The 12945-nt window shown below is 43.8% G+C and overlaps 1 protein-coding gene across 1 annotated transcript in view; it reads right to left on the reverse strand.

Annotated features, from left to right (window-relative positions):
* The window catches only part of TBC1D14 (TBC1 domain family member 14), a 71148-nt gene extending 58672 nt beyond the window's left edge, over positions 1–12476 (reverse strand). The window contains exons 1-2 of the mRNA XM_059817569.1: positions 12434–12476; positions 5340–6075 (exon numbers count right to left, since the gene is read on the reverse strand). Coding sequence (XP_059673552.1) covers positions 5340–6075; positions 12434–12476 — 779 coding nt within the window. The remainder of the gene's footprint in view (positions 1–5339; positions 6076–12433) is intronic.
* Between the last annotated feature and the right edge of the window lie 469 nt (positions 12477–12945).

The following is a 12945-nucleotide window of genomic DNA, read 5'->3' on the forward strand; positions in this document are numbered from 1 at the left end:
ATTCAAAACCATATTGTGAAGACTAAAGCACCCATCAGATGAGTATACCTGCACGCCTCATGGGCTGCTGAAATACTGTTTCCAGCATCATCTGTTAATACAGATCCTCGGTGCCCATGCTGCTTCCCACATCACTGAAACATAAGCTCGTTCGCCTCCTCTCTCCCCAACCCTTTTAAATGCCGGTTACTGCCAATCAGCTCAAAATGCACCCAGATAAAGCAGTGGGGAGGGACAAAACTGCCACCAAATTCCTGTTTTCCCTCCAACAGGAGAGTGAATCCCAGGGGCTCAGGCAATCGCAGCACTGGGGAGCCCAGCCGGCCCGCAGGGCAGTGAAGCAGCCTGTGCTGGGTGCCCGTGCGGGTTCCCTACATCAGAAGCTAGGTTTCTGGAGTCCTTCCTCCCAGTTTCTGGACAACTCCACTTGCAGCTCAGCTAGTTTTTGTTCATTTGTGGTTAAAAGCAGTCTACTCGTACCCTCCCCCACAGCACATCTAGCTCTTTCTGCCCCTACTGCTACACATTTCAGTGCTGTTCTCAGCCTGTCTCCTCCTGAGCAGCCTATGCTCTAATAGGCTTCATTTAACATAAAACATGCACAGAAGAGGAGACAAGATCATATATAAAGTTTAATATCTCAGATTAATCAATCGTAATTATTTTAATCCTTTCTCTTCCCTTCTATGGTCAGTGAATTCCCTTTTTGGAGAGATGAAAGCGGGAAATCGACAGTATAATGCTCCCTGTTATTCTACCTTCCTTTTAACACCAAAATTAGAGAAGTACAATAAGCTGTCCTCTCATTAAAAGCAACAAATGGCATTATGAAAGGATCCTATTCATCAACGCAGCTGACTTATCTATGGTATCTAGGGACCTAATTCCTTAAGTTCAGAACTCCCAATTAAGTGTGACCATTCACCTCAAAACATGTACGTGTATGTATGTGATATAAATGTATGAGTTACATTATTTCAGACTTAATGCTGAAACCAGTAGTTATTATGGCGAAACTTAAGCCCTTTTTCTTCTCAGACTAGAAGTAAGACCACAGTCTGGACTAAGTTTGTGCTTCTATGTATGGCATAGGATGCAATCCTGCTTCAGAAGCTTTCTCTCAGAAATACAGAATCTTTGGAAACAGTAAATGTATTATTTTTCTTCAAGACCTTTATTTTACATGTAGTCCCTATTCTCCGTAGAGGTTTCCTGAGATCCTCCTACTTAGAATATTCATACCAAAAACTTCCAGGAGCAGCCTGACAAGAAAGAGGATCCAGATTCCTGGAAAAATCGACAATATTCAGAGCAGTGGACTAAGTAAAGACTGAAGATTCTTGTAGTCCATTCAAAAGGAAGGGAACTGCATGGTTTACTACTTAACTGAACATAGTCCTAGTCCTTTTTACGGTCACTCTGCATGTAACCATAAAAAGCCTCATCCTCACTCTCCAAAACGACAAATGAAAACAATAAATGAAAAGTAGGATCTTCTACAGTAAGATCACAACGATCCTTATTCAGCAAAGCTGTTTAAAACCCTGAGCATTTAAAAAGTCTGTGTTTCAGCAGTGCTGTACAGAAGCAAAGTCCAAAGGTAAAGCTCATTAACTTACGCTACTCTGGGTCACTAGGGCAAAGGGACAGACAAGCCACTGACTCTGTACTCTCCCAGCCAATTATTCGCTCACACTGTTTCTCAAACCAAGTTCCTGCATATATTCAAATGAAGGAAATTAATTCAAACTCATGCTTTATGTGAAAGACCTCCAGCCTTTTAGAGCTGATACAAGTACACGTGACACAACCAACATGTCAGGTTTCTTTGTCAGCAGTCAGCATTACAGCTTTCAGAAGGAATAATCCATTTTCATGTGCTAACCTGGAGCCTAATGAGAGCACTAGTACTCCACCTAGCACTGTACCTGTGATGCCTTAAGCTCTTTCAAGAGGAAAGCTATGCGTAAACAAGCAGGAAAGTGGTCTCTTTTTCTCACTTTGGATCTTCCTGCCACACCCAAAGAGGCATGTAACAACCTGAGGAAACAACCAGACCTTTCAGAGTCTCAAACTGCTGAAGAAACAGCAACTGAGCCAGAGGAGCAGTCCTGGAAACTTTATTCACCACAGTACTCATGAAGGCAGGGCAGGAGCACTCCATTCCCACCTGCCCTTGAAGGTGCCAGGATTGACAGGCAATGAGCCAACAGGGTTCTCCTCTCTTCGATCTCTTCTATAACTCAATTTTCAACTGCAGCCCCAAGCCAACACCAACACTTCATAACACACCACAGATATTGCCACAACTGATACAGAACACACAACCTCATGCATAGTGCATGTGCACACATGCATAGGCCTCGCAAAGAAAAATAAATCTAGGGAGTGCTAAGAAATAATTTTACATTCCAAAGCAGGTGCTTCTCTAAGCATCTTCTTGATACTATAGAAGATTTACCCTTAATTGATATGTAAGCAGCTTAGGTGCATGTGACCAAGCACTGGCAGCATCTAATTTTTGTCAGTATTATGTCTACAGGCAGCCAACAAATCTTAACTGACATACCCAGAGCAAGCTTGGCCTTGACAAGTTCAGAGAAACTAACACATTCTCAGATGACAGATGAGATTCAATACAAGCACAGCTGCAAGGTTTCTTCTTTTACCAAATGTCAAGAACTTGAGCAAAAACTAAGCTGATTAATTTTCGCTCTCAGTGGTTCAAACTTGTATGCCATTACCCAGAGGAGCCCTCAAAGATCTTAACCTGCAGATGAAGGCTGAGAGCCCCTGCACTGCAGCCTTACCCCACAAACATCAGGCTGATGGAAAGTAGAAAGGCTGTGTATAAACCACTCGGATGCTTGTTCTTCCATGTTGTACACAAGTGTGCCAGCCACTGACCAAAGCCATAGCAATTTGGCTTTCTCCTGCCATAGCTCATCCTTGGTTTTCAAAAGGGAAGGTTTATGCACTTAACCTGCAAGACTGTGACTCTCTGTGCTGAAAGGAGTTTCACTTGAGTGAGGTGCTAAGAATATGCTCCTCTCTGGGACTTTGTTTATACCTAATATCGCAGCACTTTTTACAAACTACTTTAAGAAGCTCCCTTCTCAGCAAGCTGGTCTTCAAAGATACTATTCCATATGCCTCCTCCTCGTCTAACACTGTACACAAACCCTGGCACACAGCGCAGGGTGAGCTAGCTAGGAAGGCCCCTAGAAGTCGGTTACTTTCAAACAAAACACTGCAGGGCCCAAGTTCATTTACTGAAGTACTCAGTTAAGCCCTGGGAATCCAGGGAGCATAATACATAATAAAGGCTACAGGAACTCCATGGAACAGAGACTGTATGAGAGCGTTAGAGGAAGCAATTACAACCACATGGACAGCAGATTGCAAATATCAACAAAAAACTAGCAACAGCATGTTCTGATCCTTAACAATGTTGACAGCATAAATATAGATAGCATTCCCTGTGGCACCAAAGGACCCTCAGAAGCTCCCTGCTTGTTCAATACCTGTGAAACTCACCACCAGGTCGCATGACGTAAGAGAACGGATGCATAAAATATGGGTGTGTGGTGTGCAAGTACAGACAAAAAGTGAGCTACTCTTGTTTTCAAAACAGAGCAGAAAGTGGATGTTAAAGGGAAGGATATTAAAGGTCAGGTTACAGACAGAGCACCTGGAACTTCAAAGTCAATCACCTAGTTTGAACTTAATCCTCATATTCTCATGACATCGCATGGTGATCAAGATTACCTGTTCCCCATTTAAAAGGTAGTAAGGACAGCCTTCGATCTCTGGAATTCAATGTACCTGAAAAGATTCAGGTTAAAAAGCTCAGTCTAGTGAGTACCACTGTTTCTGTAACACTGGCAAAACCACTAGAGACTACACTAGAACAGAATTTGGACAGATTTCTTTATTTTGTCGGATGAGAAAAGCTGAGAAGCAGTTAAACATTCTACTTTGAGCAGGGCCTAAATACGCCTGTTCCACCGTGCTCCCTCCAGGCTGAAGGACAGCATTTGTTTGAGTTAACAGTTGTGCTACCAGAATGGGTAACAAAAGTTCATGCTTTGAAGTGCTGAGAAGCCTCCTGCTTCAGAATTAAGTCTGGTTCCATGGCAACAAACAGAGAGAGGTCCACAAAAGCTTCAGCAGCTCAAACATGATTGACTGGAGTTTTGCTGCACAGTACTCTAACCTGAGAATAAAAATCAGTGAAGGCTTCAGCCAGTTTAGTAGATCTAAAGATATTGCTTCTCTTAAGCTTTGCAAATAAGGCAGCCTTTCAACGAATGATGTTTGCCAGTTCTCTAAGTATTTTATCAGCCTATTCATATCAGCCTATTCATCTCATGCAAAAAACCAAGTTTTCATGAGGAAAAAGACATTAGCTGAAGCAATCACATGTTCAAAACAGGTTAGATACAGCAAACTCTGCTTTATGTCTAAAGTTTATTTCTAGAACTGTTTCTTCAAAATATATCATACTTCAGACACTACATGCTAAAAATAGGAGGCATTATGAAGGCCTTAAATAAATAAACACCCAGCAAATACCAACAAACAACCCAAACCCCCAAAAGTAGACTAGTCCTTTTCCTCATTCACCACTTTCACTGAGTATCTGCATTTAGAATACCTTGCCGTTCATACAAGGGCCATGTTTAGAAGAAGTCATATAACTGCTTTGAGTGGCCAATGCTTTAATTTCAACAATTGAGTGACAAAATGTCAGATATTCTCATTCCATACAAAAATAAAGGGAAAAAATTATTAACAAAACAGATTTGGAAAAATCATAGTAGTCACACAAGAGTTTGTCAAGTATTTGTATTTTAAGCTTCACGCACCTATATTGATCAACAAAATACTCCGTCACTACTAGACCACTTAGGAATCCTTAGATATAAAAACTCTTCAATACAGGTATGGATCCTACCTATATCTACCTATTTATGGAACATGAGATTAAGGACCTTGGCAAAAATCACAAAAGGCATCACTGGAGAAACCAGGAAAAAAACCCTGGTTCAGAGGAAAACAACCTTGTTCAGAACTCCCTGTAACGTAGAAGGAATCTTTTAAGAAAATTTAAGATGCTTCCATATATCATAAAGATAATACAGAGTAGGATTCAAAGCCTTAATCCCTAGCAATATTTGCCGACTTAATTTGGAACAGAAAAAAATACGTTAACACCAATTTAAATTAAAATAGCAAGCTATTACGTCTTTCAAAGTAAAATATCACACAAGACCTTTCTCACATGATCTTACCTAATCTCACCGTTAAAATACAAATATATTTTACAGAAACATTACCTGGCAAAGAAGTTTGTAAAAGGTCCCAATATTTTTCGTTTACTGTCCACGTCTGTCTCTTGACAACACTCCTGCTGGCTCTGATCATTGGTCTCTTTAGTGGAATTCAGGGTAACATCCGAGAAGTGCGCCTCATCAGTCTCAAGATTCACAATTGCACTTGAACTGCTTGTGACTACAAAGTCCAAAATGTCTTCATTGCTAACTGATAAAGTTGTTGACAGTTCTGTGCTGAGACTAGAAACACTACAGACAGAGATATCATCACTTCGATTCAGAGTTTTTGAAGTTGGACTATAAAGTTTGACAGTGTCATACCCAGTTCTTGGGAAAGTAGAGGATTTTCGCACAGCATGGTCATGTTCAGAAGTCAGAGAATGCGGAGGCACATAAGACGGCAGCATGCACGCACTCTGAAAAGCCCTGTCAGGCACAATTTCAGGTTCTGACTGCTTTCTCTTCACATTTAACACACTACAGTGAACAGGCTCTGGATTTCCTATTTCTAGAGTTGGAATACCAGAATCCACTGATTTAAGGCTATGACAATCTTCCACAGCACTGGACAGCTGGCCAGGCCCATACTCAGGCAACGAGAGAGATCTTGGGGTCCCAGAGTTCAAGTTTTGAAGGCCCTGGATACCGCTGCCCACTCTTGTGTCCAGAATTCCCATGAAGCTCAAGCCATTTAAGGAGCTGGATAAATTTACATCAGTTGTCTTGGCCCAACTGGTAACTGGTTAAAAAGAAAGAAAAGACAAGATTATGAGTTTGCAGGAAGGTTGTGGTTTGTTCTTGGCTGTTTGTTGGGTTTGTTTTAATACACTCAGTCCTGTCATAATTTAGGCTTTTAGTTAAAAGTTACTCATCTTCTCTTGCACATGATTACTACCCTTTCCCCCTGCTTGAACAAGCAGGACAATGGCAACTTAATTAGGCTTCTAGAAAATGTCAAGCATGAAAAGCTTTTCATAAGCAGTTTGTGTCCCAGTGTTTGCTTCATATACGTTTCCTGAGAGTGAAATTACGTTCTATAAAAACCACAGTACTTTAATGTTTCATATCAATATTAAGACAAATATTTGAAATTTATTTTTGGGGGGGGCTACAAAACTTGTTTCCATAACACTTCAGAATTTTGGTCTAAGTGTCATTTAAACAGAATTTCTCAGCATACTTCTGGAAACCATAACACCGATAATAAATTTGTCACTGAAATAGAATGTATAATATATCAGTTTTGCATTAAACAAGAGATGCAAAATCTGAATAGCTATAAAGCTATATATCAGTTTTGCATTAAACAAGAGATGCAAAATCTGAATAGCTATAAAGCTATCCATGTAGTCAACGTTTTGACAATACACATGATGCACTTCATCAGTGCATGTACAGTAAAACTGACACTTGCAAATATATAGGGTTTACTGCACTCAAGGATCACTATCCTTCGTATTTGCAATACACATTCACACTGTCTTCCCATGGGCTGCCAGCAGGGCCGTTAATCCAGTCAGTGCCCCACTTCCAGTCTAAATCTGAGTGACCCTTAAAGAGAGGGCAGTCAAGTATGAGCTACAGGTTAGATGCAATGTCCTCATGGGCAATTGCAGCCTTTCATGAATCAGGACTGCTGCCCTGGCTCCCAGAACTGCTACTGACCCTTTAAAACACTACACGATTATTATTGTGACATTACATGTATCTTCTCTTTCTCTATGAATAGTTAAATTATCTACAGCTCTGCTGAAGTTTGCAATGTAATTACTCTGCAGCAGCTGGCGGAACAAATATGTGCATTATTACTTCAGTTTCTTCACTCTGAAACACTCTGGGCTAAGGGTGAAGGAGTGAAGAATACTCCTCCCATCTTGCAAACAGCTTGCTTTCTAGATGGATTTTTCTCCAGTTCCTGAAGCCTCGTCTCCCGCTTCTGGTATCCTAGTCTCTCTCAAGTGTAGCACTTAAAGGTGCCCGTTGTCCTCTAGGAGGTCCTCCCTGCATTCTGCTTTGAAAAAACAAACACACACACCCCCGCCCCCCACCCCCACCAAAAAAAAAACCCAACCCCAAACCAAAAGCCAAATATCTCATATGGGAAAACTGGTTCCTCCCAGAAGTTTCAAACCACTGGCTAATGGCACCTAAGCCCTGCCAAACACCAGGGTTTGACACACTGTCCGTTCTTAGATCTGAGCCCATCAATACACTTTGGCTTTGTGATACTGACAGGCAGTAAGTGCCAGAAAACACATTTCAAACATATTCCACTGGTCTAAACCGTAACGATTTTTTCCACAAGCTTTCAGTCACATGAAAAGTTCATGAATCCAAATGTACTTCGTATGCTATACCAACTTTTTAGCTTACTACGCAAATGCTATTCACTAGCTGATCCGATACTCCAGTTCAATCCACTCCTAAGTGTAGGGAAAAGTCAAGTAGATACAACCCCGGATATTTTGTCTTTTAGACCTTCTCAGAACTTTCTAACAGCCAATTATGTACTACCCATCCAAATCAATCAATGCATCAATTGCCTAACCTTTTGGATACCTAAGGTTTCAAATGTATTGTTTTGACTAAAAAGCTTGTGAAGATGTACACTTTGATAATAGTTGCCATAGTAACTTTTCTTTTTTCACATTACCATGGTTTGAAAAGCTTACATCCCCTGCAATTTAAAGAAATTATGTCTTGAGATAACTACTATACAAACTGCATACATTATGAACCTCTCTGTTCACTAAATTAAATTGCAAGAGCCAGCAAAAAAATCGAACAAACAAAAAACCCTAAACAACAATCCGTGAATACAGGCAACAAACTATTCTACTTCACGAAATCAACTGTGATAGTCAAAGTGTACAAATATGGCATAACATGGAGCATTAGATATTGAGTGCACCCTCAGCAAGTTTGCAGACAACACCAAGTTGGGCTGGACTGTTGATCTGCTTGAGGGGAGGAAGGCTCTGCAGAGGGATCTGGACAGGCTGCATCGATGGGCCAAGGCCAGTTGTGTGAGGTTCAACAAGGCCAAGTGCCGAATCCTGCACTTGGGTCACAACAACCCCATGCAATGCTACAGGCTTCTTGGGGATGAGTGGCTGGAAAGCTGCCCCACAGAAAAGGACCTGGGGGTGCTGGTTGACAGCCGGCTGAAGATGAGCCAGCAGTGTGCCCAGGTGGCCAAGAAGGCCAACAGCATCCTGGCCTGTATCAGAAATAGTGTGGCCAGCAGGAGCAGGGAGGTGATCGTGGCCCTGTACTCGGCACTGGTGAGGCTGCACCTCAAACACTGTGTTCAGTTTTGGGCCCCTCACTACAAGAAGGACATTGAGGTGCTGGAGCGTGTCCAGAGAAGGGCGACAAAGCTGGTGAGGGGTCTGGAGCACAAGTCTGATGAGGAGCGGCTGAGGGAGCTGGGGTTGTTCAGTCTGGAGAAGAGGAGGCTGAGGGGAGACCTTATCGCTCTCTACAATTACCTGAAAGTAGGTTGCAGAGAGGTGGGTGTTGGTCACTTCTCCCAAGTGACAAGCGATAGAACAAGAGAAAATGGCCTCAAGTTGCACCAGGGGAGGTTTAGTCTGGATATTAGGAAAAATTTCTTTACTGTGAGAGTGGTGAAGCACTGGAATAAGCTGCCTAGGGAGATGGTGGAGTCACCATCACTGGAGGTGTTCAAGGAACATGTGGACATGGCCTTGGGGGACATGGTTTAGTGGGCACGGTGGTGTTGGGTTGATGGCTGGACTTGATGATCTTATAGGTCTTTTCTAACCTAACTGATTCAGTGATATAATTACTGCTTCATATACTTGGATCTCCTGCTCTTCTTGCTTGGATTCACTTATTTTTCTAACGTAAGTCTGACTGTTTTCTCCTCCCCATGCTCACCTACCCCTTCGTACACATTATATTGCTCTTTAAATCAACAGCCCACCCAGCCCCAACCTGACTCTAAAGCATACACACACACACACAATGGAACCGTATAAGCAAGGGTGCAGGTGTTTGCTTCATCACAATTTATACTTATCCAGACAATGCAGTCCAGAAAACAAAGTTCAGAAATTTAATCAGTCAGGGAGAACATTGATGTTATTTGGGTAAATAGCACAAACATGTTCCCATAACGAAGTCCTTCAGTGACTTCCTTCACTTCTGTGCAATGATTTTCCCAAGTAGCAGCCAGTCCTTAGTTTAATTGCATGGCTCTTCTCAACTAAGCTTACAAATCGGTAAACATTCAAGCAGCCTTGGAAGAGCCAGTAAATACAGCAGCTCAAGAGACCAAACAATTCTGCAAACAAGAGAGGTCAAAGAGAAGTGAAAATAAATTTCCACATGGGGTACTGAAGCTATTTTAACTTGGCTTGATTTTTTTAAGCAAGAAATTCAACAGGAAGAGATCCTTTAAACAGGCAACCAGCAAATGCAGAAGTATCTAACAGCTATAGCTTGCTGGAGCAAATTATGCAACAACAAGCTACAAAGGTTTTACACAGTTCAGCGAAACTGTGGGAAGCTTTGAAGTATACCCATCAAGGGCTTTAAATGAAAACTTGAGATATAATCAGCTGTCAAAAATGTACGCGAGAACTCCTTGATTCATTTTGCATTAGGTTGTTGTAGGATTGTTTTTAAGGATGTAGTGAAGTGATATTTATACTCATTTTAGCTGCCTCACTGGTAAGTTCAAAATCTGACAACTGATGTCAAACATACTAAGTGCCGTGTGCTCCAATAAAGAATAAGCAATTTTGTCTGCACAACATTCACAATCCCCATGGTTTACTTAAATATATTATAATCAAAATAAAATTGATATCTGTAAAGTCTTAACATCCTATGTCTTATAGGAACCATGATCTAAGTGTGAATATCCCAGAAGAGAGGTAGCAAGGGAAAGGGTGATAGGAAAATACAGACGAGGTCACAAGTGGTAATGAGAGTAAGTACATATTATTTACTCATTAACTCTTCCAACATAAGCGCTAAGGGGCACCAGATAGTTTTGTAGCCAGGTTCAAAACTAACACCAGGACGTAGCTATTCATGCAAAGGGTAGTTGAACTGCGTAACTTCTTGCCCAGTACACTGTGGATGCTAGAAGTTTACATGTAAGCTCAGGAAAGAGAACAATCACTGAGGATTCCTAACCAAAAAGAAACGCAGGAAGTCCCTGAACTGCAAGTGTCTGAACTTCATGGAAATATCAACGTACATTAGTCCTACTTTTAGGCCCTCTCCCAGGTAGATTCTTCTGTCTGACAGGTGGAGTTTTGGTCCGTCCCAGTATGGCTGTCCACACGGCCTTACATTCCCCAGATTCTGAACAGGACATGCAAGAAGGCATGTTCTGACAATAACCAGAGGCTTTAAAACAGATTTTGACTTTGCGTATCACTCAATCACACAGCGGCAACAAGTTGTATTTGATTATAATTTCTAAGATCCAGAATAAAATGGCTTTTTAACCGATTTTGATGTAAAATTTAAGGAAAGTGAACACCAATGCCAAACCATTAGAATAAAACAAATATCAGAAAGATGCCAACTCAAGCCACGTTCTTCCAAGTTTGCTGTGACTTGCAATGCAATTTAGCCAATGAACTTGTTTAGAAGGAAGGGTAAGACCACTATCTACAAAACAGGCTTTGTATCTTCTTGCCTCACAGGAATGAGAAAACGAATGGTTTACATATACTGCTCAGTTCTCAAAGAGTTAATAGCTCAATTCTTATCACACACCTTGTCTCTTCAACACTTATCTCTGCCAGCAATTTTTTTTTTTTAATTTTTTTTTTCCTCAATTATGAAGTTGCAACTGGTTTTTTTTCTTCTTAAAGGTAACATATTTTTTAAAAAATAAGGGTTTATACTCTCCATGCATTTGACAATATTTTTGCTGCATGTACCAAGAAACACACCGCTGCTATCAAGTGCAACTGCAGGTGACCTCGGTGCAGGACAGCATCAAACCCAGTTTTGTTTATTAAACAATTCTTGGTTCAGATTGTTTATGTTCACATTCTAACAGCCACAGCATTGCAGACAGTGAAGAATTCCTGAGGCTACAGAAGTCTAGCTGTCGATAAAGCGTGAGATACAGAGATTAATGCTACATACGTAAGCACTGCCAAAACTTTAATGGCAAAAAGAAAAGAAGTAAATTGGGATTTTTTTATATTAAGAAGTCTTTTATCTAACTCCCAGCCGGCACCCTTCACGAAGTGTGAGCTTTACAAATCTGGCTTCTGAGAGGAGTGCTTGGCGAGCGATCCTAAGTAAACCATTCACCACTTTTCCACCTTTTTGCTACGTCAGGCAGGCAATACAAATGAGTCACAGTGTTCTTCTAAAGCCTGTGCTCCCGAAGCAGTTTACAGGGCTTTTTCCCTCCCCACAGCAATATTACTGAAAAATCTGAGGCCGCATTAAATTAGTAGCAGCATCATGAGAACTTCAGCAAACGTTAGTTGTAGTTTTGTTTGGTCTTTGGGAATTGCCTAGACTTCGACTAGAAAGAGAAGCAGCGAGATGAAAGTTGCTTCCTTTTCACAGGCTTTGAGGCTGCCCCGACACTGCAAAGGTTTCCCAGCTGGGGACCTTCATTTAATGAAAAACAAACCAAACACCCCACCCCAAAAAAATCAAAAACAAAACCCCACAACCCATGCCTTTCCCCAAAGCCTTGCGGAAGCAACGCTCACCCTCCTCTGTGGTCTTTAAACCACTCGGTGAAGACTCCGGCGGCGCCGAGCTGCTTCTCTAACTTTTTAAGGTGGCCACGGGCGGGCAGAGCAAGCAGCCGCCCATCGAGCCGCAGCCCGGCCGGCCCCCGGCGAGCCCCTCACCGCCGGCGGGCTGCTGCCGCCTGCCCGGCGCGCAAGTGGCGGCGGCGCCGGCACGGCCCGCCCCGGGAGCGGCCCGCTTGCCCTCCCGGGCTCTGCCCCTCGCCCCAACAGGTGCCACCAAACACCCCCCGGCCCCAAGCGCGGGCCCAGCCCCGGCAGGACTGCAACCCGCCGCCCGGCCGGGACTGCCGCCCGAGGAGGAAGAGCCACGCAGAAACTTCGACGCCTCACCGGGGTAGCGCTGCCCTCCGTCGCTCTCCTCATGCTGGGCCATGCCCAACCCGCCCCACAGCTGCTGCTGTGGGACTAGGAGGCGGCTGGCGGCTGCGGCGGGCGGTCCATGTCGCTCTCCGGTCCCCGCGGAGGAGCGGCGGGTTCAGCGGAGGTGAGGCGGCGCAGCCCCCGCTCGCTGGGCGCTCTCTCCGCCCGGCGCAGGGCCTCCCATGGCGCCCGCCCCCGCGGCGGGCACGGCGCAGCGCGGCGCACACCTGGCTGCGGGCGCAACGGCAGGCTCTGCCGGCGAGACAGGTGCCGGGCTGCTCCCGGGACGCTCCGGTCCCCGCCGCTCGGCCTCCTCCCGCCTCACCGCGCTCCCCCTCCCCAGCGCGGCGGTGAGAGGCGCCGCCCGCCGGGGAAGGAAACGCCTGCGCGGTGGGGGGCGGGGGGGCGGCCACTGGCGCCGGGGCTGCGCGCGGGCCGCCATTTTGCATCGCCTCAGCGCGCCCGAGGTGGGGGACTGTGGG

This window comes from Gavia stellata, chromosome 5, assembly GCF_030936135.1.
Source record: "Gavia stellata isolate bGavSte3 chromosome 5, bGavSte3.hap2, whole genome shotgun sequence".
In the NCBI taxonomy this organism is placed as follows: Eukaryota; Metazoa; Chordata; class Aves; order Gaviiformes; family Gaviidae; genus Gavia; species Gavia stellata.